Source organism: Pseudochaenichthys georgianus, chromosome 5 (assembly GCF_902827115.2).
Source record: "Pseudochaenichthys georgianus chromosome 5, fPseGeo1.2, whole genome shotgun sequence".
Taxonomy (NCBI): Eukaryota; Metazoa; Chordata; class Actinopteri; order Perciformes; family Channichthyidae; genus Pseudochaenichthys; species Pseudochaenichthys georgianus.
Window position 1 is genome coordinate 13701330 of NC_047507.1, and position 22714 is coordinate 13724043.

General features: G+C 39.9%; 1 protein-coding gene across 2 annotated transcripts in view; it reads left to right on the plus strand.

Moving 5' to 3' along the window:
• camk1b (calcium/calmodulin-dependent protein kinase Ib) overlaps positions 1 to 20390 on the plus strand; it is a 33391-nt gene extending 13001 nt beyond the window's left edge. For both annotated transcript variants that reach the window (XM_034082938.1, XM_034082939.1), the window contains 10 exons: positions 8291 to 8422; positions 14302 to 14376; positions 15799 to 15937; positions 16063 to 16189; positions 16535 to 16610; positions 16775 to 16887; positions 17666 to 17744; positions 17897 to 17984; positions 18584 to 18671; positions 18870 to 20390. In XM_034082938.1, the coding sequence (XP_033938829.1) occupies positions 8291 to 8422; positions 14302 to 14376; positions 15799 to 15937; positions 16063 to 16189; positions 16535 to 16610; positions 16775 to 16887; positions 17666 to 17744; positions 17897 to 17984; positions 18584 to 18671; positions 18870 to 18967 (1015 nt within the window). In that variant the 3' untranslated portion in view covers positions 18968 to 20390. The remainder of the gene's footprint in view (positions 1 to 8290; positions 8423 to 14301; positions 14377 to 15798; positions 15938 to 16062; positions 16190 to 16534; positions 16611 to 16774; positions 16888 to 17665; positions 17745 to 17896; positions 17985 to 18583; positions 18672 to 18869) is intronic.
• Positions 20391 to 22714: the final 2324 nt, after the last annotated feature.

Consider the following 22714-nt stretch of genomic DNA (forward strand, 5'->3'; position numbering starts at 1 on the left):
ACTTGGAACGATTCCCAACCCAATCCTGAAAAACCATCCCTGCTTATGGCACCATCAGCCCTTCAGCCCTGCCCTGACCTAATTCGAACAGAAGCCTGCGTCTCAGCACAGCACAGCTCAGCATGGCATAGCCTGCAGTTCCTGGAAAACACACAAACACGCACACACACATGTGTTTATTTCCACTGTCTGGCCCACTTATGCATCTCCATCTGCTCACAGCAAAAATATCCCCCCAACAGTTTTAAGTACACTTGCAGGCTTGTCATGTTCATCTTCCCACAGCCTTTCGCAATTTGTATAATCCCTTTTTTCCCATGTTCTTCTCATTAAAAGCTGCCCACATATCAGCAAACTGGCTTGAGAAGTCTTTCCTTGTGCTTTTTATCTCTGGTCGTAGAAATCCTAAGGGAAGCAAGTTATTGGCTTTGCAGCGTAATTACAGTCCACTTTACCACAGGAATATTGGTTTTTCATGTCTGTATTTCAAAGCAAGTCCTTTCATCATTTGGACTTGCATCGGTGGGAAGTTGGATCTATTCTTTCCTGACATGGAATATAAACCACTTGAAGTTTGGTTTATTGAGCCACTTGATGGCTAATGTGTGAGCACGATATCGCCTGCATCCATTTGTGGGATCATGTTTCGGAGTTTTATGTCACATTTGCTCCGTTTTAAGAGACAGTTTTTCCTCTAGGGCTAAATATGTGTGTTAATCGTGCTGGATCATCAACTCTCTTTAGCAGATGCATGCTAAGTTGGTCCGTTTTAGGTGTTAGGCTTGTTGTCAAAACTTCTTTGCTGAAAATAGTGGCTTATAATGCTGTTGGAATGTATATTGTTTATAACTTTGAGATTGAAATGGTAAATTGACAGATCATAAAATCAAAAATAACCAGGTAAATATGGCTAAGAATCTGTTTAGAGATTCAGGGCGGATTATAATCCTCTGTGTACAAGAGCTGTTAACTATAAGGTCTTTCTTGAACATCAGGAGACTTAAGATCCCGTTGAACAACCACAATATACGTCACACACTGGCCCTTAAAAAAGTAAAAACATTATTATGTTAACCTAAATTTAAAGTTGTTACACTTTGACATATTTACAAATGTGAAGTACTATGTCAAATGTGAAAATGCCTGTTGTTAATGGTTCTTGGTGTCTGATGTACACACCACATGTCCAAATGTAAATAGTTAGTTATTCTAACATTCAGATTCACAGATGGTCTGAGATGTTTGTGAAGTACTTTGGGGAGGAAGAGTCAGAGTAAATCGTTGAATTCCAGTGATACTGTCGCCATCACCATACTCCCTACTGGATCTGACGAAAAAACTATTTATGTTTCATATTTCGTAATATATTCTTGACTTTTCCCCTCGGGGAGCCATACTGTGGAGTGCAGGGATGCGACACAGCTACTGAGTCTAACACACAAGCATCACGGCCACCCTCTTATTAAGGCATCATTTAATTGTGAGTCAAAATAACACAATGGTCCAAGTTGTGCAAAGTTCTTCAATACCAGTATCAGTGGCTGGATTGTTTTCATCATAATTATGGCCCACAAGCCATGTGGGCCACTTTCTAGCTTCCCAGACTGTATACAAAAATAGCTATGTGTTGACCCCCAAACCCCACGATATGTATTAATTATAAGACTATTCATGTATGATAAATAATTAAAACAACTTTGATTTATGTTTGATTACATTAGCTCAAACCTGAACTCGCTGATGTATTTGGTCACTTGGGGACAGTATAAGGAGCTGTAATCACAAGGTTGACGTAATTATCGTCATAAATAGATGATGTTACAACATTTTAGCTTGTAAAGGCTCCATAGAGCGAAGGCCTGCTGCTAAATTCGTTGAGGGATAATAATACATACATAATCTATCGTTTGTTTGTGTTAAAAAAACTTAGGGTTCCTAACAGAACCTTATGCTCTTAAAATCGCTCATCAATATTATATATGACCTTATTTAGACTAGAAATGGGTGTTTATATTTCAATTGAGCGTTACATTTAGGTCTAGTTGTTATGTAAAGTGTCTTTGAAGAGCACTGTTTGGACGGCCCGCAGAGCAAATATGGTCTTTTCATGTTTCGGGGCCAGAATCCCAGTCGGGTGTCTTTTTCGTCCTGATTGGACCAGATGGTCCTTCCCTATGTCTCTCTGACCTTTCCACAGTTACCATTTTGTCATCTGTTACATACCTTATTGACCAACTTCTCAGCAGGACAGATGGCACAATTGGTTGAAGTTTGAGAAACGTGTTTTTTATAACAAAAAGATTACATGGCAGATAGACGGGGAAGCTCCATTTTCTAAAAAACACCAAAGCATACTAGGAAAGCTTTCATTTTTATTTTTACAATTCCAATCATTGGCACAGACATCTATATATAACACAGCAGATGGTAACAAAGCAGGACAAATGTTTTCCTCAAAAGATAATTAGAAGAAGAAAAGTCAGACTGAACTCTACAAAGAGCAAGGTACAGCTGTATGAGGAAATGGCGGTAACAGCGTATCGAGAGGGCTTCAGGGCAAAAGCAAGAAGTCTGTGCAGATTGTGTTTAACGTGACGGCATGTAAATTGTGTCAGTAATAGTCTTTGTTGATGAGATCTATGGAACTCATAGAGAGCTTTCATGGCTTGTAGATGTGAGTACAGCCTCTTAAATTGGTCTGCTGTTTAAATGTTTGCATCTTATGTCATGCGATGCGACTGTGTGTTTTTTGTAGAAGCACAAATGCGTGCATGTGAGATCCTTATTCTTTGGTTATTAATTGTGTTGATGAAGCGAGTGAGGTGTCAAGGGATACACACACAAGAAGAACGCTGCTTGAAGTGACAGAAACTAAGCACGCCAAGTCTGTATTTTAAACAGGCAGCTTAGTGGTAGACAGAAACAAGTGACGTAATAAACAGCTGAGTGAATGAACTGAGCTAATATTTGAACTTAGTTCTTCGAGTTAAAATGCATTTTGCTTGTCCACCGTTTGTGCAGTGCAATTTGCTCAGTCATTTTGCAGTTCAATGGGGTATATGATTTTAATCGGCATGTAAATATTTAATCTATTTGAGGCTCCACATATTTGCATTGTGTTGCTGCCTGTCTGTATTTACATGCATCTGTTGGGTATTTGCACAGGGAATTTTTGAGGACACGCCTTACTGTTTGGATAGTGGCAGTAAGCGTGTCTTTATTAAGGGTTTAGTGGCAAATAGCTGCACAGTGGACCTGGGTGTGTATTTGTCTGTGTGTGCATCCTCTTCCTGGTCTCATGATGGTGATAAGAATGTCCTGTTAGGAACAGGAACAGCTCGGCAAACACAGTTGTTTACTTTATAATACAGTTGACACCTTCCCCAGGATTAAGCTCTCAGCAAACTCAGCACCTATCAAATATTCTTCACAATTATGCTGTTCATCTTTTCTGGGCCTGCACTGTGTCAGTGTAAAATGTACTTTTTCTCTCAACCTTTCCCTTTATTATCTGTTTCCATGTGGAAAGTAAGTATTTATTCCCCTCGTTTCAAAAGTGTTATTGCTGTGACATCTCAGCATTTGTATTAAACATAACACTTGAGTATTTTCACCCAGCTCATATTCTTACTCATCACAAGTGCTAAGGAAAACTGTTGTTATCTCCGCATTAATAACTTGGATGATACAATAGTGTTGTAATTGTAAGCAAGTGATATTGGTATTAGAACTAAGCAGACCACTGCCAGCCGTTAGCTATATATAGTTATTGCTATTATGCCCATACTTTGTTTAATGGCATGTGCTGCATATTCCACAATATGCTAAATGTACCTGGTGACGCTCTGGTATTTAAAGGACCCCAAAGCAGAGACTAATTCAGGCAAGGTTTTCAAGGTGTTTAATGAAGAATGCAACAACAAAAAAAGGCAGGCAGTGATGGCAGGAAGCTAGCGGGTTAGCAGAAATATCTCCGATGAACACCGAGAGAGTTGTCCATAGAAAAGACACTGGAGTTCACACAAAAAACAGGAGATCAGAAACACAAAGCTCTAGGCTGCAGAGAGGCACTCTGGTTCATCCAACTGCATGGAGTAGTGGAGTGAGGACTGGGCTTTTAATGGCACAGGTTGATTAGGTGATTGGGAACAGGTGTGCCTCGTCTGCAGCCAGGGGGAATGCCGGCCACGCCCCCAGCTCTGCAGAGAAGGAAAACAGAGAAGGGAGGGGGGAGAGAGCAAGAACCAAAGATACAGAACAAAGATGATACATAACACCTTGTTGTGTTGGAGTGAAACTGTTAAACTGCTTTTCTATGACAGAAAGGAGGAAGTATATTTGACTCTTTATCATTGTAATGTATTGTTTTTATATAGTTGGAGGCCAATGTAAGAATTGGACGCATAGTTAAAATGTAACTTTGATGCCTGATTCCTGGTCACCAATTTAAAAAGATTTTATCTCAATTGTTTTTTATCCGATGAAATAAAAAGACAACATGAAAAGTATGTGCAGGGCCATTTTGCTACAGGAAGTTGGGGGTTAAAGACTTTTGTTTCAAACAGAGTTAGTCTGCAGCTGATCTGATCCAGGCATGTGGTTTCACTTCATTTGGGGAATTATTAAAAGGGGAAACATGTTGCAATGTGCCATCACAAAGCAACTATATGCCACCATTAAGGTTTGCTTGCAAACAACCAAACAAACAAACAATGGTACCATCTATATTCCAAAGACACATTAGGGTACTCAGTTGTTCCCAATGTTTGTGTGAACCACTGTTCGACACTTCCCCAGAGCCCCTCAGTAGGAGCATGGAGAATGTCAGCTAAATCCTCCAGATGCTTTAGAGGAATTTGCAGCACTGACAACCTCCTCCACACAGCTGGATCTCTGCCAAAGCTAATGGCCTTTCTGTGACAGTTTAACTTGTGTGACCACAAGGCCTCACTCCCAGGATAATTGTTACTTTTTATCAGTAAATGGGTTCTGTGTTTTTGAGCTTTGAGCTTTTGAGGTGAATAACACCAGCGAAGTTGTATGTGGGTTACTCTGGATAACGATTGCTAAAGGAACCAGTGGTTACATTTAAACTGTGAAATCAATCCTATTAACTAGTAGTAGTAGTAGTAGTAGTAGTAGTAGTAGTAGTAGTAGTAGTAGTAGTAGTAGTAGTAGTAGTAGTAGTAGTAGTAGTAGTAGTAGTAGTAGTAGTAGTAGTAGTAGTAGTAGTAGTAGTAGTAAGTTAAATACTAGTAGTTACTACTTTTTAAGTAGTGCACCTTTTGCTATTTCTATCTTTCTGAGTATGTGCTTTTCTATGACACGATTTACAGTTGTCTTGAGTTTCAAAATATTGGGGGTGGGATCCCTTGGGAGATCTCTTGATATCCAGCCAGGGTCAGAAGACATTTGAAAGACTGACATATCTCAATTCTTGAAAATTGTTGCTGCTTTTCCAAATGAAACCCATTCATCTACAGTAGCAAACTTTGGGAATCCCATAATGATTCAATGGTGTAAAATGTACAAATTTAAGTTGGTATGTATGAACCTTTAAAATGGAGTCACCAAATGCACCGTAGGTTTCTGGATAGGAAGCCAATGTAAATACTGCAGCTATATATAAACATTTATAAGTCAGAGAGTTCATCAGAGAGTTCATGCTTGGTGCGCTTTCAGAAAACACTCACTGATTTTCCTGTTAAAGCTCCCAGTTTGTCTGCCTGAGGAGAAGAGACATGTTTCAATTTCAGAGCTGAGCAACACACTCGTTAAGAGTTAGGAGGAAAAGAAAATCAATAAGCATTAGAGTACACCGCAATGTTTCTGACACATTTTGGAACAAGGGGAGGTTCTTTATTGCTGTTCATTTTGAAAATGCATTTACAGCATGATTAATAGAGATGTTGTGGACTGTAGGTCATGAGCTTTAATTTCTGGTCCCAGTGGCATGGAGGAGACACGCAGTCTTCCTTGTTTGTTCCGGTAAGCTGATAAAGTATCTACACACCTAGTGACTGGATGATTGTGGTTCCTCTCTGCCCACACATACAGCTATATGTGGCCAAAGAGATACTGTAAGACAGCTGACATCCACCCCCCCAAACAAACACATATATATACAGTATGTGTTTACATTACTTAACTTGAAGGGATGTTATTGCATTGTCTGATTCCTAGCTGCAGTGCAAACAATCCGACTTTAAATTAAAAGACATGTTTATAGATGCTGATGCTGCCAATTCTTTTTGGCAACACTGCTAGTAAAATGATTAGATAATAGCCTGTTCCAAAACAAACATGCATGTCTTCACCATGAGTTGCGTGGTAGCAAAACATAAGAAGAAGTATGAGTAAGATCTGATACGTAAACTTCCCTGTAGAAATACAACTACTTTTCATCCAGAAATGATGCCCCCTTCCCATGAGGTCTGAATGGTCTTTGTTACTGCGTGACACTCCTGCCATCTTCTGAGCTGTGAAATACAAAGAGTGTTTCCCTTCTGCGGTTAGTTTGTACATTTTGTGATGTAACGAGACCTCAACTTTTTAAATGTATCGACCCAGTGCTCACAATGCTAACTGGGAGTGTATTAAACTTTGACATTTGACCTAGCTAACTCTGCAATGTCTTGAGTTTTACCCGAGAATCTCACACTTTCCCATCTCTACAACCCCACATGACGTGAAGAGATCATAATGTTTGACGCAACAACAGATTTTTTGCATTGGGGCTGATTACTGGAATTCCTACTGAGATTCTCTCTCGCTATATATACATATATACAAATACTTTTAACATTTGTATTATTATTTTCTGACATTTGACCATACAATTAGTCAATTAATTGGCACATTGACCAAAGATGAAAATAATCGTTAGTCCCAGGCTCGCAGCCATAATAAGAAGTCATCACAAGACATGACAATTCAAAGTGATTGTGTGTTATTGAAAAGTCTTTGTCACACACAAACATGAGACAATATGAAACCCAAAGTGACAGTAAGTTATGTTGGTCCTTATCCGGCTTTACCTGTAACAGCAGCATTGTTTTCAAACTTTGCTCCCACTTAATTAGATCAGTGTTTGCTGTCATGCCTGTGCAATGTGTCATCATAGTTTTTGTTCCAATCCATTGGTCTAAGGTTCAGTCGAAATTCATAATTGTGGGTCAGGATTCCACAATGTTATTGTAGAGTTTTGAATCTGAGTCAATACATCTCTGGACCTCTGCCAAAACGCTCGTGGTTAGAAAAAACATCTGCCTCTACTCTTAAATGGGTCATGGGAAAAGGCGAAAATAGAATCTTGCAGTTTCAGTTCTGCTGCTTTACTTGTTTTCCATTGTTGATTTCAGTTGGCAGGGAGACACATGGAGAAAAAGAAATGTGGTTGTTTATAGTACAAGGCGTCAGGGCAGACTGCGACACTGTGGATACTTCAGCATGTCACAACCGAACATCAAACTTTTGAGCAGTGTTGTCTGTACACATATAAAATATATAATTCTAGATGGTTAAATAGGTGTCAAAATGCAATACTTAAAAATGTAAATTAAATAATTAATGGAGTTAGCTGCTCTGCTTTGGTAATGGTTATTGTATCAGAACCTGGCCACAGTGAACTGTATGATACACATACCTTTGTCTAGAGTACCAAACTAAGCTGGCCAATATTTCAGTCTTATTATTATTTGTAATGTCAGTGAATGATGTTGACATAAATGAAAGAAAGTGACCTCTTTCTATTAGAGCTGAATCGAATGGTAAAAACAATTATCGCCAATTTTTATGAAGTGAGTCATTTTTCATATAAAAATGTCAAAAAGATGGACCTTTACCTGCTCTTCACTGTTATATATCAAACTGAACATCTTTGAGTTTAGGACTGACAACATAATATATATAGGGGATTTTAAAAAACGTACTTTTGACTTTTTTAGACCAAATCTTGAAAGTTGAAATCATTTCCATACGCGTTTGTAATTGGTGCTTCGAAATCATCCCACCAAGTTGTCTCCTTTCCAAAACTTGACTCATCAGCAACCCAAAGACTTCAACAGCAGACTGAAGTTAAAAATAAACGCAATCTGGCATCAGCAAGTTCTACCAGCACTTGGATGGAAGGGGCCAAGTTATCACAAGCTTTTGGACCAATTTACATCAAAGCAGGAGTTTCCCCCTTTTTTGTCCACAATGTCACAGAAGCATGTGAATAGCTCTCCCTAAACACAGGGAGATGAATGGACTGAGGGCTGATGGACTGACCTGTGTGTTTGTGTTTCAGAGGAGCTTTCTCCGAGGTGGTCCTGGCTGAGGAGAAGAGGACCCAGAAATTGGTGGCGATCAAGTGCATCCCCAAGAAGGCTTTGGAGGGAAAGGAAAACAGCATCGAGAATGAGATCGCAGTCCTGCACAAGTAAGCAGACTTCAACTGACCCTCCATTTCGTCCTAACCTGATGTATAATGTTCTTTTTAGGTTCATTTGTATTATATTGTTTTAACATAGACATGCACTTCTAAAACAAAATGTTGGGCATAACCTTGCATCTGAAATACTAGCCACAAGCCTCATGATGGTACATTATTCATCTCTGTATCTTCATTAAGTTGTATCACATTACTAGATATCATATGCTTTGACATATATATAATGTATATGCATCATATTGAACTTAATCTACTTTTCACTTGATCACTGTAAGACTTGGATCCACATTATTAATCCAAATATTCAGTACAAGAAAGGCCAGTCCACTAAAGTTACTGAACGAAACTCAAATTAGTATCGAGTCATCCAATGAGAAAATCAGCTTGTATGTCAGGAAGCAATCACCCGGTTAATCTGGAAAAACAGTAGAGTACAGTTTTCATTGGAATGAGCTACTACTTAGGAAAAAGTTTCTGTAAAACCTGTCCTGTTGATAAACCGGACAAGCAGTTTCTGCCCAAATGTACCAAGTTTTTCTTGTACTTAAGGTGAATGATAACAAAACAGTCAAATGATTTAGAATTATCTACTTAACGATGACAGTGCTATTGTTTTATGATCCTCACAGAAAAGCAGCGTTTCTACTCAGTGAAAGAATTTTGTTGGATAGACTATGTTCTTATTTATGTACCTCAGATAACCAGTTTGGCTTCAAGGCTAAGCATGGTACTGAGCTATGCATCTATGCTTTGAAGGAAATGGTAGAAACATATAGAAGACAGAATTCCACTGTTCTGATTGGTTTCATTGATGCCTCTAAGGCTTTTGACCGAGTTAACCATCATAAACTGTTTTTAAAATTGAGACAAAGAGGTGTGCCTAACAGTATAATTAGGATCCTGGCTTATTGGTATGCCAACCAGAGCATGCGGATCAAATGGGGGAATGCAGTCTCGGCGCCATTTGGTGTTGGTAATGGAGTCCGCCAGGGGGGGCTCCTCTCACCGAGCCTTTTTAATATCTATATGAATGATCTATCAGATGATTTAAGTGTCTGTAAAACAGGGTGTGTGATTGGTAATGTGATTGTAAACCATCTTATGTATGCCGATGATCTGGCAATTGTTTCTCCTAGCAGTGCTGGTTTTCAACAGTTGCTAAATGTTTGTTCTGATTACGGAGTCAAATTTGACGTTAAATACAATGCTAAGAAGAGCGCTGTAATGATCTGTAGAGCAAAAGGGGATAAGAACCTTTGTTTTCCAACATTCTACCTGTCAGGACAGGTGCTGTCTGTTTGCTGTAACACGAAGTATCTGGGACACATCATCACAGATGAAATGGCTGATGATGATGACATGTATAGACAGCGGCGTGTCTTATATATACAAGCCAACATGTTGGCTAGAAAATTCTCTTGGTGTTCAGATAAGGTTAAGGGTGAACCTCTTTAGAGCGTATTGCACTCCTCTCTATACTGCCCCCTTGTGGGTCAAGTATAAGAAGGCGAGCCTCCGGAAGCTCCAGGTTGCATATAATGACTGTTTGCGTATACTGCTTAGAAAACCAAGGTGGTGCAGTGCAAGTGACATGTTCTGTAATGCACGAGTCAACACGTTCCATGCTCTTTTGAGAGGTCTGATGTACAAATTTATCTGTCGATTGAATGTTTCTCATAACTCTGTCATTATGCTGCTTTCAAATCCGTGTCTCAGTGCTGTACGATACCAGTCACCTCTGTGGAAACATTGGTATGGCTGCCTTTTTTTAGTTTGTATTTGAGTGTTGTATGTTTTGTAATAATGGACCAAGAGTCTCTTTAAATAAAGATGATGATGATGATGATGATGATGCAAAATAAGTGTTTTTGTAAAACGCTATGCTTAGGTGCGTTCACACTTTCAAAAACGACCTCACATGATTCCTCCTCACCGAGCTCGTGCTCACGTTCTCTCTCAAGAGATTCACTGTTTTATCATATAAAGACAAAGGGAAGTGACGATAACACTGCTTGTAATCGTGGAGCGTTTCAGACGCAATTCTCTTCAGATGCGGGGAATTACAGGCCGCGGTGAAAATGGCTGATCTACATCGAGTCCCAAGTTATTTTTAGAAATCTTGTTGCCTGGGTTACAGGAGACACAACTCTCGCCAATATGCCGCTATGATCTCTCCCGAGGTGAGGATGGAGGAATGAGAGTGGTGGTGGTTAGTTAGCAGTCATTATTTTTGACAAATGGAGTAAACTGAGGTGAAGTTGGCCTGAAAATCGTGGTTGGATTGCTTTGTCTGAAGTTTGTGTGGACTCATACAAAGACTTCATTACTCATTTCTACGCGTCATCCTCAACTCCCCCTCGATACTCAGAGCACAGGCACGACCCGACTGAGGAGTATTATATTGAAGCTGCTTTAATCAATGTTTTTATATTAACAATGGATCAAATGACTACATGTACTGTGAAGGGCATGACTCATAGTGATGAACCCACAGAGATGTATCCGTCCCCCTCAGCTCTGCAGTCCTTCAGATCATTGTGATGTTCAGACCGTAAAAGCTGTTTCACGGTCTGAACATTGCTGTTTAGATTCACTCACAGCTCCTATCTGTCTTTTAAGGGTAAGTTACTAATACTAGGAATACTGCTAATTATAAGCAAACATCCTCTTAACATTTCCATTAGTTTGTGAGGTCTTGAAATCCTCCCATTGAGAATATTCAGTCATCTTAGAGGTGTTATAACAGCAAGTTGATTCAATACAACAGCTAAACCCAGCTAACAATCAGTCCAAGTATTGATAACACTAGCATTTATCATGTACCTGAGTATTTGTAAACATTAAATCAAACTAATCTGATGTATTGAAATTCATTTCTAATGTGTTCTTACCCCTCCCCATAACCATCCAGGTTGACATTGAAATAAACCTCTTGTTTGTTTGTCTTTTACTATAGCAGATAATGGGCACACAAACATGTATTTCTCTTATAAACATGCTTAGACTGAAAGGGTTGCAGAACATTAAACTGGCCATGTCATCTCCTCTTCTAATTATCTTAGGGATCAGCCAAACCTGTCGTCATTTTTGTTTTAAGACTCTTGAAATTTCTCTCACTTTACTTTATCTGTGTTTATTCAACAGTTCCTACCTGTCATTTCTTAGTTCAATGGCCCCTCTTGTGTTGGGTTAGATGTTCCGGTGCTGTTTGTTAAATGGTTGATCAATCTGATGGTTGTTTGTTATACTGCTAATGTAGCCATATGATATGATTGGTAAGCTTGCTGTTCATCCTCTTCCCATTTTTAGACCAAATATTTACTCAAAAACAGACATGTGCAAATACAGTGAGTAATCGCAGCATTCTTAGCCATTTGTAGCCGTGCCAATTAGAGGAGTCTGTGCGAAGTTGCTGTGAATGCACTGAAAGTATTTTTTAACACTTTCAAAATAACATGGCTTTATAGAAAATTTGCACCTAAAACGTGAATGTGTCGTTCCCACCATTCAGAACCATTTCAAATGTAATTCGTTTTTCCTTGTGCCATGCAACACCTTCCACCAAGTGTCGTGAAAATCAGGCCAGTAGTATTTTACCTATTGCTGACAAACAAACAGTCAAACAGACTGAGCTGAAAACAGAACCTCCGAGGCCACAATTGTGTCAGTGTTTAGAGAAAAAACTAATAAAATATATAATACAACTAGAAAAACGCGATTCCTAAAGCTTCGTCATATAAATCAATAAACTTCCTAATTATTAAGCACAAACACATTACATTACATTTAGCTGACGCTTTTATCCAAAGCGACTTACAATAAGTGCGTTCGACCAACAAAATACAAACTTGAAGAAAACAGAATCATAAAGTACATCAGGCTTCATAGAGCAAAAACATTTCAAGTGCTACTCAACTGGCTTTAGATAAGCCAGTCCTTTATTAGTATATAAGTGCTTTGTTAATAGTTCTATCGCTCGAAGTGGAGTCGAAAGAGATGAGTTTTCAGTCTGCGCCGGAAGGTGTGTAAGCTATCTGCTGTCCTGATGTCAATGGGGAGCTCATTCCACCATTTTGGAGCCAGGATAGCAAACCCACGTGTTTTTGCTGATGGGAACTTGGGTCCCCTTCGCAGCGAGGGTGCAGCGAGTCGTTTTGTTGATGCGGAGTGCACGTGCTGGGGTGTACAGTTTAACCATGTCCTGGATGTAGGAAGGGCCATATCCATTCGCAGCATGGTACGCAAGTACCATTGTCTTGAAGTGGATTCTAGCAGTTACCGGAAGCCAGTGAAGGGAGCGGAGGAGCGGTGTGGTGTGGGAGAATGTAGGAAGGTTGAAGACCAGACGAGCCGCTGCATTCTGGATGAGCTGCAGAGGTCGGATGGCACATGCAGGTAGACCAGCCAGGAGGGAGTTGCAGTAGTCTAGGCGTGAGATGACGAGAGCCTGGACCAGAACCTGCGTCGCTTTCTGGGTCAGCTGGGGACATATCCTCCTGATGTTGTAAAGCGTATCTGCAGCAGCGGGTTGTAGCAGCGATGTTTGCAGTGAAGGACAGGTTGTTATCTAGGGTCACACCCAGATTCCTTGCAGTCTGAGTCACATTCTGGATAAAGAATCATCAGATCTTCACTCAGATGGTAACTCTGTTGTTGACTTATGTTCAGATAGTTTACCAACCCTTAATAGACAGGTCAGTAAATACCATTGCCAGTATCCACCACAACCCCACCTGCACAGAAATCCAAATTAAATGCACCTATAGCCTGCAGTTCTATTTTATTTTTTAGTAATTGTGTGCAAGAGTGCACACTTGAGCTCAGACACTTTACACGTGTGTGCTCACTAGGCAGTTTCAATCCTTCCCTGGGTCCATCTCTGCCTCCACTCAGAGCTAAGCGGGTGAATGAAGGTGTCCATGTATTGTTACAATCTGGATAAGAGTCATTGCCGTAATCCAGTATGAGCTCATGCTGACTCATACAGCGTTATATACAGGGCAGCACATGGCTTTGTGTTGTCTTTGTCCTCTTACCAAGTCCACTCAATAACCCTCAAGCACCCAGTCATACTCCAGATACTGACGTTAATTTAATGAATGGGTAACCCCCTTTAAATTATTATAACAAAATATTAAAAAAAGAATAATTTGAATGTGTTTTTATAGGAATGAAAATGCATCTTCCCTGATTGTTAGGCCTAGCACTTTTAATTTGACTGTATTAAAGTTGTGAATTACATGATAAAACGCACACATACAAATGTATCCAGGGCTGAGTATTATTTGATATATTTCATGCCGATATAATACCTGAATTATTGTATGATAATAACAAAGCAATATGATAACTAACATTAATAATTTCTCAATATGCACCACTGCCCCTCTAAGTAAGTCCAAAACACTTAAAATGTACAAATTATTTCATATCGAAAATGTATAATGTTACCCTTCACCCAGTTTATTAAACATACAACATTGAAACATGTTTGAGTCACAAAGCCATAAAGTGTGCTCAATTTTCCAAAAATTCTGAATTCATGGCAGAGCTGTTTTATAGGACTACATTGTACAGGTGTTGCTAATAAAGTGGTTACTGTGTGTAATACAGGTATTACACACACCGTTATCATACCAATCTCCATGTGGTGAGTCATCTCTCCACCCCTGTCACACTACCCATGGTTCTTGAGGGCAGCAGACCACTGAGTTCAGCCAATTAGGAAGCTGAATGCCACCACACAGTGTCTCCTCCTTACATGTGACTGCTGTTACCCATGTGACTGAGACCTACATTTACCGAACCCTACCTAATAAATCTTTCAAATACTAATTGCTAAATAAAATGACTCTTCTCCTTCGCAGGATCAAACACTCCAACATTGTTTCTCTGGAGGAAATATTTGAAAGCAAATCACACCTCTACCTCGTCATGCAGCTGTGAGTATTCACATGTGTGCGTGGGTTTGTGTCATTCTTATTTGTGCGATGTGTGTGTTTCAAACTCACTCCCACACACTGCACGTCACATGCCATTAATTGCACTCTGCACTCTGTAACACACACACACACACACACACACACACACACACACACACACACACACAACATTGTACCTTGCCTACTCATGAGCACCAGTGGGGAGTTCGCCCTCACACCTGCAGCCTGTCAGCCACCCACCCACCTCAGCCACTGAAATGTCAGAGAGAGAGAAAGAGAGAACAAGAGGAAGGACCGATCAGGATCAGAAGCACTGTTAACTGTGAGGCTCCAGAAAACATCAATCATTTATGCATTAATCACTGTCAATGGTAAATCAGAGACATACAAGACAGAGGGAGGGGTGTAGGGTGTACATTCAGCTAGGAATGTATCTTCACTTAGCATTTCCCCTTTTTCCCAGCAACCTATTCTTCCGTCATTACAGTATTTGTGTGTCACTTGTGGCACACTCTTTCATGTAACACACAGTGCTTCACCACAGTGTAATACATGTTAAGAAGAAATGCCACCAACAAGAGATGCATTCAGTTCTTCTTTTGTGTTCTTCCTATTTCATTTGGCTTCCTCAAAGTTTGTGTGTGTGTGTGTGCGTGCGCGTGTGTGTGCCCTGCTGAAACAAACTGCCTCAGATTTCTCCAAGACAGACTGAAGTCTCCATCTAGTGGCTTCTTTTAAAACAGCACATCACCCCCACTCTCTTCAACCTCCACTGTCTCCCGGTCAAGTCCCGCATCACCTACAAGTCCCTCCATGCCCTCTCCCCTCGGTACCTCACAGATCTCCTCCACCCATGCATCCCGTCCCGCACCCTTCGATCCTCAGACTCCGGCCTGCTCTCCATTCCCCTTTCACGCCTCCGCACCTTCGGGGACCGTGCCTTCAGTGTCGCTGCCCCCACCCTCTGGAACTCCCTCCCTGCTGAAATCCGTAACGCCGCTTCTCTGAACATCTTCAAATCAACCCTGAAAACTCATCTGTTCAACAAAGCGTTCCAACATTAACTCACTTCCCCCCCCCCCCTGCAATGTAACACTTCCATTTCTGCCCCCTGTTTTATGTTTTGTCCTTATATGTTTCTTTGTTATGCGACCTTGGGTTGATGAAAGGCGCTATATGAATTAAAGTTATTATTATTATTATTATCTTTTCTTTAGGACCTCTGATAAATACAAGTGATACATATGTGCCAACTGCATACACAATCCATACCCCTTCACAACCATTAACAACAATGTAATCCTTTAGCTCTGTCAGTTAATCAATGGCCCCACATTATATCCCATGTTGTCTCTGTACTTTTCTCTATGTTCCACAAACTTCCCCTTGTTTTATTGAATGAATCTCTCCCTCATGCCTCAGGGTGTCGGGAGGGGAACTCTTCGATCGTATCATCGAGAAGGGCTTCTACACGGAGAAAGATGCCAGTAAGCTCATTCAGCAGATTCTGGATGCCGTCAAATACCTCCACGACATGGGTATTGTGCACCGTGACCTCAAGGTCAGTCTAAAATATGATGGGAAAGTTAGCAGGCATATAAATGTCACTGACCATTTTTAAGAAAAAGTACATTTGTGTGATAAGATATGTATCAACATTTCTGGTTTTGTCCCTCCTGATGGCAGCCAGAGAATCTGCTGTACGACAGCATGGACGACGACTCCAAGATCATGATCAGTGACTTTGGTCTTTCTAAAATCGAGTGCTCTGGCAGTGTGATGTCGACTGCGTGTGGAACACCTGGATATGTTGGTAAAGACGTCAATGACTGTCTGAAATTTGAAAATCTGCTTGAATTAATCATTTTGGGAACACTGTAGCATTCAATATTAGCACAATGCAAATATCCGACTGGTACTGTAATGCATAATCTTTCATTAAATACCATCAACAGCTAATTGGAAGCTCATAGAGATATTCAAAGTCATGAATCAGTTTAGCCTAGTTAAAAAATAATCCAGTTTAATTTGGTAATTACTTTTGCAACCACGGTCCTACTCTAATCTGACTTGCATGCTTAAATACAAAAGTGACATTCTATTAGTGCTGCATTTGCGTCAAACATCATGAAACATGTGTCTTGTTTTCTCCTTTCAGCCCCTGAGGTGTTGGCTCAGAAACCCTACAGTAAAGCAGTGGACTGCTGGTCCATTGGTGTCATAGCCTATATTCTGTGAGTTTTTAAATTATAAACCGAGCCAAACACAGGATGAATATACTGTATATCTTCGCATTATTAATGTATAATAGTCACCTGCTAGTTTTGCATGCTGCTGACTGCTTTTAAAACTTCAGTGAATGTCATTTGAATCTCCTGTGCTCTGATGTGCGTCTCAGGTTGTGCGGCTACCCTCCGTTCTACGATGAGAACGACGCCAAACTGTTCGAACAGATCCTGAAGGCAGAATACGAATTTGATTCGCCTTATTGGGACGATATCTCTGATTCAGGTTCAGTGCTTTTATCAATCTATTTTGTATTCACTTCTATCATAAAGACATGCTTTTTTTACACACATGTAAATTATCTTTAGATCTGCAGATGCTTAAGTGTGCATTACGATCTTTATTAGTTATTTTTTTTCGAGACCCTAAAGGACAAAACAATGATAAAAGCAGCATCATCTTTTTGAAAACAACTTTCCAGATCTCAGGTTAGCTTGGAAACGGTCCTGGGTCTGTATACATCAACGCATGTCTAAAATATATAAAATACTGCAATATGATGACATTTTTTAACGAAGTCCTCTCCTGCAGCTTCTCCTTTATGAGAACTAAATACTTTTAACAGCTGTTTGGCACATTACTGTGCAAACAACAATGGAGTTTTCCTGTTTTCAACACTATAGGAAGCCAGGGCTCTTTAGTATCCACCCACCCACCTGAAAAAAAACACCTCTACCCAAGATTGAGTTTCCAGACTCACTTTTCTAAGATAGTAAATGATCCAGTCCCTGCCTTCTGACCTCACAGGTGGTGAGCCCACAAGCCAAGGCAATGATCACATGTTTTCCCCGAGTCCTGGCTCTGTACTTGATCCCTGTTTCCCTGCTTTTGGCGAGGATATCTTCAACATTAGGAACAAATTATACAAATTATACATTGTCCACTTTCTGTCATATTAATTACCTCAAGATGTGTTTTTCTTATAACTGAAATATGATTACATCAAGGCAACGGGTGTCTTTTTTTAATATTGACTTTTTCCAACCTTTCTCTTTGATTACAGCTAAAGACTTCATCGTCCACCTGATGGAAAAAGACTCCAACACACGTTACACCTGTGATCAGGCTCTGCAGCACCCCTGGTACTGACTATAACATACTGTAACTCCTCTTATCATGATGCTGTGTAAAACCTGGATACTCAAACTTCTTATGCATTTTGGTGCGTTTGAATATGTGACTTCTACCCGTGGCACACAAACTCTTGATGTTTCCGTACCCCTTTGTTTTGTAGGATTGCTGAGGATACTGCTCTGGACAAGAACATCCATGAGTCTGTTAGCGCTCAGATTAAGAAGAATTTTGCCAAGAGCAAGTGGAAGGTGAGTCATAATTCGAGTTTGTCCTCGACACGGTCTTATTTCTTTACTTTCTGAATCTTTATTGCACGTAAAGAGAATAAACTTTAACTACAATAAACAGTCCAGTCTTGTTCTAAACTTCAGAAACCACAGTTAAGTACAGTACCTTTTTCAAGTTAATTTTGGGTAATTGATTGTGTTTAAATCGCTAGAAACATTATTGCTTTGTCACAAATGATAGGCCAGTAGTGTCAAACAGTGGGATTGGGACCCCATCAAGGGTCGCAATATGAATCCATGGGGTCATGAGACGATTTCCAGTGTGGAAAATAAGAAAAAAACAAACCTCTGACATTGGATTTTAGTGTATTAAATAATTATTAAATATTGAAATATTTTCTTTAATCCTTGCTAGTTTCTACTAGAATAATGTACAGGCTTGGAGCCTCTAGAAACTATTTAAATGTAACAGTCTGAGAAGGTATATTTGTACATAAACATATCAGCAACCATTGCTTTAGTCTGCTCACCTAATCCCAGTTAGTCAACTTTCAGTTTCAGGTGTAATGAGATTCTACAGTTTTCTCAGTTGAATTCCATGTGTGTCTTTTACTCTGCAGCAAGCATTCAATGCCACAGCAGTGGTCCGTCACATGAGGCGTCTCCAGCTGGGCACCAGCCACGAGGGACCCGGCCCCACCCTGCCAGGTACCCACTGGAGTCTAGTTTCTAGTGTCGCTATATTACCTCGGCAGCAGAGTTATTTGCTTATCTCACACACTCACTGTTCAAAAGCAACACTTTAGCCACTCACAGTGAACAACTCTATCTGTTGTAATCTAATGTCACACATGTAATGGCTTTAATGACAAACAGTGCTGATAGCATGTCCTCTCTCCCTCTCAGAGGCTTGTTGCGAAGGAGGCTGCTCCCCGAACGTAGATGGCGACGCTGACGCTCTGTCCACATGCACCTACCACTGCCACCCGACCAGCAGGGTGTGATCCCAGCACCCGCTCCACTTACTTGCCCAATCAATCCCAGTGACTTTCCAATTTTAACCCCCATCGGTGGAACCGGAGGCACCATCTCCCCCCTTGTCTGGTTGGGAATACAGCGTCGTTCCAACCTCTTGCCTGCAGGGGGAGCACGTCTGTCCAGCCTGAGAATGAAGACCTAAAATGGGATGAAAGGAGGAGTAGGGAGACGTGATGATGATGCACAGGAGGATTACTTTTTAAGACTGGGCTGTTAGTTTGGGATCAGTTTAAAATGGGGAGAGGATACAAAGAAAGCAGGGGAAGATAACCTCCTCCACCAGCATGTCAGGGGGGATTGTTTTTGCTGAGGACAGAGCTTGTTGGACACTGTTTTTACTTCTGTTTAACCTGTCTCTTTGTTTGTTTTATATATTTGTGTGTTGTTGTCTTTTTAACCTCCTACTGTGGAGTGTAAATCCAGAGACGATATCTGCATGATCAGGAGAGTTTTCCCCATGCATGTTTTAGAAATATACCCGCTTGCAGAAATGCAGTTCGATGCAAAGTTGTTTTTGCTGGAAAGGCATTTTTTCACATGTTCCCATATTTAAAAGGAATTAAAGCAAATCTTGTAATTTTACAGAAATTAATCGATGTCTTTAAGTGATGCTTTTAGACAATCAGTAACAGAATAGTTCAAATGCAATGAACACGCCATCTATCTATTATTCAGCCTTTCCCGTGGCGATGTAGTGTTTCCATGCAGCGGTAAGGCTTCTTGAGAGGAAAGGGCTTCTCCTATCTCCTTTTCAAATCCCAAACCTTTTTAACCACTCAAGCACAGGGATATATCTTTGTCTAAGGTGCCTTTAGGAAATGCAGTATGATGAGTTTATTTTTGGGTAGCTTTGGAAACGTTCTGTCTGTTCCTTGAAGCACAGGCTCTATAAGTAATATTTTGTATGTATCACATTGTAAGCTTTAAAATGCAGTTCTATGCTTTTTGCTGTGTAGTAAAGTACTGTAAGATCAGATGGAAGTACACACTGTGCACTAACTAAATACAAATAACATAAACAATACAAAATTAGATAATGAATAGTGTTTAAAATACTTAAATTCATGTTTTTCAGAAATATTATTATTTCCAGTCAATGACACACATTCAAGAATTATGTTTATTTATTTGGATACAAATCCTAAAATATAGTTGTTGCAAGCCTGATGAGCATTGATGAAGAGTCATATCCAGAGAAGGCTGATTTAGAAGGATTAAGCAGATTGTGTCAAAGCAAGAAAACTAAATTTGATATGCATCTTTCACCATGTACTGTAATCATTTCGTCATTCCTACCCTTGACTTCTTGACTTCTGTCACCGGCCCGATTCCTCTACATGCAGCCTGTTGAGAGAGGAAATCTGGATTAAAGAATGTGAATATGCATCAGATTGACTCATTTCATCTTTACTGTACATCCATCAATGCTTCTTATGTTTGTATGTGCGTTAAGCAAACTGCATTTACTTTTCATTCATCCAATTGTTTTTCAAACATGCAAAGACATTAAGTGCGTAAGTATCAGAAGTATAGGAGCTTTATTTACATTTGTTTAATTGTCTTTAGTTTATGTTTGGCCTGTTACAGTCAGGAACTAAGGGATTGTCCGAGATGGCTCACAGATTTTTAAACTCCTTCAGCTTAATTTGTTCTCTGATTATTCAAATCACATGTTTCTTTTGAATCGTCTATTTCTCCAAAACAACAAAATACACATTTGGTATTGATGTGATTTGCATGAAGTGGCTTGAATTGTGCCAATCCTATGATCAACAATGAATAGTGTGCACACTGATTGTGATAATGTAACAGTTGCCACGAGATGAGTCTAAAAGGAGAGTTTTGTCTTTTTAAGAAGTTGAGAATGCTCTTCCAAAGTGTGCCATGCAGATGGGTAAAAAGCAAAAAAAAAGGTTTTAACATTTCGACAACTTCAATGGGCTGCTTCAACATGTTTGAGCTTCATTCTGCATTTATATTGTGTTGTTAAATATATTTGGACGGTAATGTAACTTGTGACTCCAAACTGTAAAGCGTAATTAAGAGTTATTTATTCATCTGAGATTTATAGTGTGTACTGTGCTTGTATAACTGTGACAGAGGATGACCCAAACAAACACAGGAAAGCTGATGCAGTGTCTGCAGATTTATAAATGTTGGCAGGCTGACAATATCACAATTTATCTCCTGACAATGAAAACCACTCGGCTAATTTGACATGTAGCCACAGTCATTAATCTTCTGCAGTTAAATGTCGCTACAGCTCCTGTCATTTGCAGACTGATGAGGATTATTTTTTATCAATATACAAAATGAAAATGATACTCCAGCTCCTTTTGGTTCAGCACAGCCAATCCCAAAAGTACTCAAATGAAAAGGTTCCTCACAAACTGTGGAGGAAAAATCTTATGAGAACTTGTTATAGTCGAGCAGTGTGAGTGAGGATTAAACAAAAAACCCTGACAAAGTGTTTTTTTAGGCAAGGAACCTGGTAAAGGAAAATATTTTGAAATTCCAGTGTAATGAGAATGAAACAAGTGACGATGAAACACATAAACGAGAAGTATCCCATGACCTCACCGCTCAACCTCCTTAGGAAAACAGCAGGACTGATATGACCGCACACATTTCATTTATGGATTTTACAGTGCATAAGACAGAAGGAAATAGTCGATTTGTGTGAAGGCTTCTTTTGCGGATGACAATTGTATGATAGGACAAGTATTTGTACTATAAGTATGTTGCCTTTTAGCAAATGCTGTTTCAGGCTACAGTAACTGCTGTTTAATACACATGCAAAGCATCATGGGATATTGAAAAGTGACTATACTACTCTGTGTGAAATACAGCGATTTGTGCTTGAAAAAGATTTAAAAGTGAAACATTAAAATCCTTGTCTATGCATTAGGAGTCTGTCTGAATTACTGCTACTCTGCTAGGTTAGCTACTTAGCTTGTTAGCAGAACTAATTTTTCTCCATGACTATGTGATGCTGCCTTGTTTAAGAGGAAACGCGCAATAATAATAATATTAATATGATCATTATTATTTAGTTCACCAAAATGTATACATTTTGATTACAGGAGACAATATCAGTGGCAATCAATGCTAACTAGGTCTTGCTCCTGACCAGGGTGGGAATTTCACGACGGCCGCCCCGCACTTTGGCCGTGATGCCCTGTTAAATAAAATGCAATTCACGGCCAAAGTGGCCTTTGTGCCCCTGTCAAAAGTAAAAAAAAATGTCCTGTGGTATTGGTATTTTGACTAGCAATTTAGTTAAATTGTTTCGTTTATCAACGCTACAACATAGCGTTTCGTGAGTCGGTTGTCGTTGTTGGGGGGAAAAGCAAACAGCTGTTTGCTGCTCGCAATGTGCTCCGCAGCAAACAGCTGTTTGCTCCAGGCTCCCGTGAGCGGGAGGGCGCTCCTTCTTCACTACAGACTATCGCGCCACCTAACCATTCGCCAAAAATGTTTTTAATACGAGTGGTAACCGGCCAAGCGCCGTGCAAAAAACAATCTTCAAATAAAAGAAGTCACCGGAGGAGTTAAAGGAGTGACAGGGAGTTGGCTGCAGTGCCGCGTCCTAAAACCCTTTTATAATCTATCGATTAGATTTATGATTCGAAAATTATAAAAAGTAGGAGATTATCCGGCTGAACAAAACGTGCATTTATCAAACAGGTTTGTTTTCCACAGACCTTATTTCC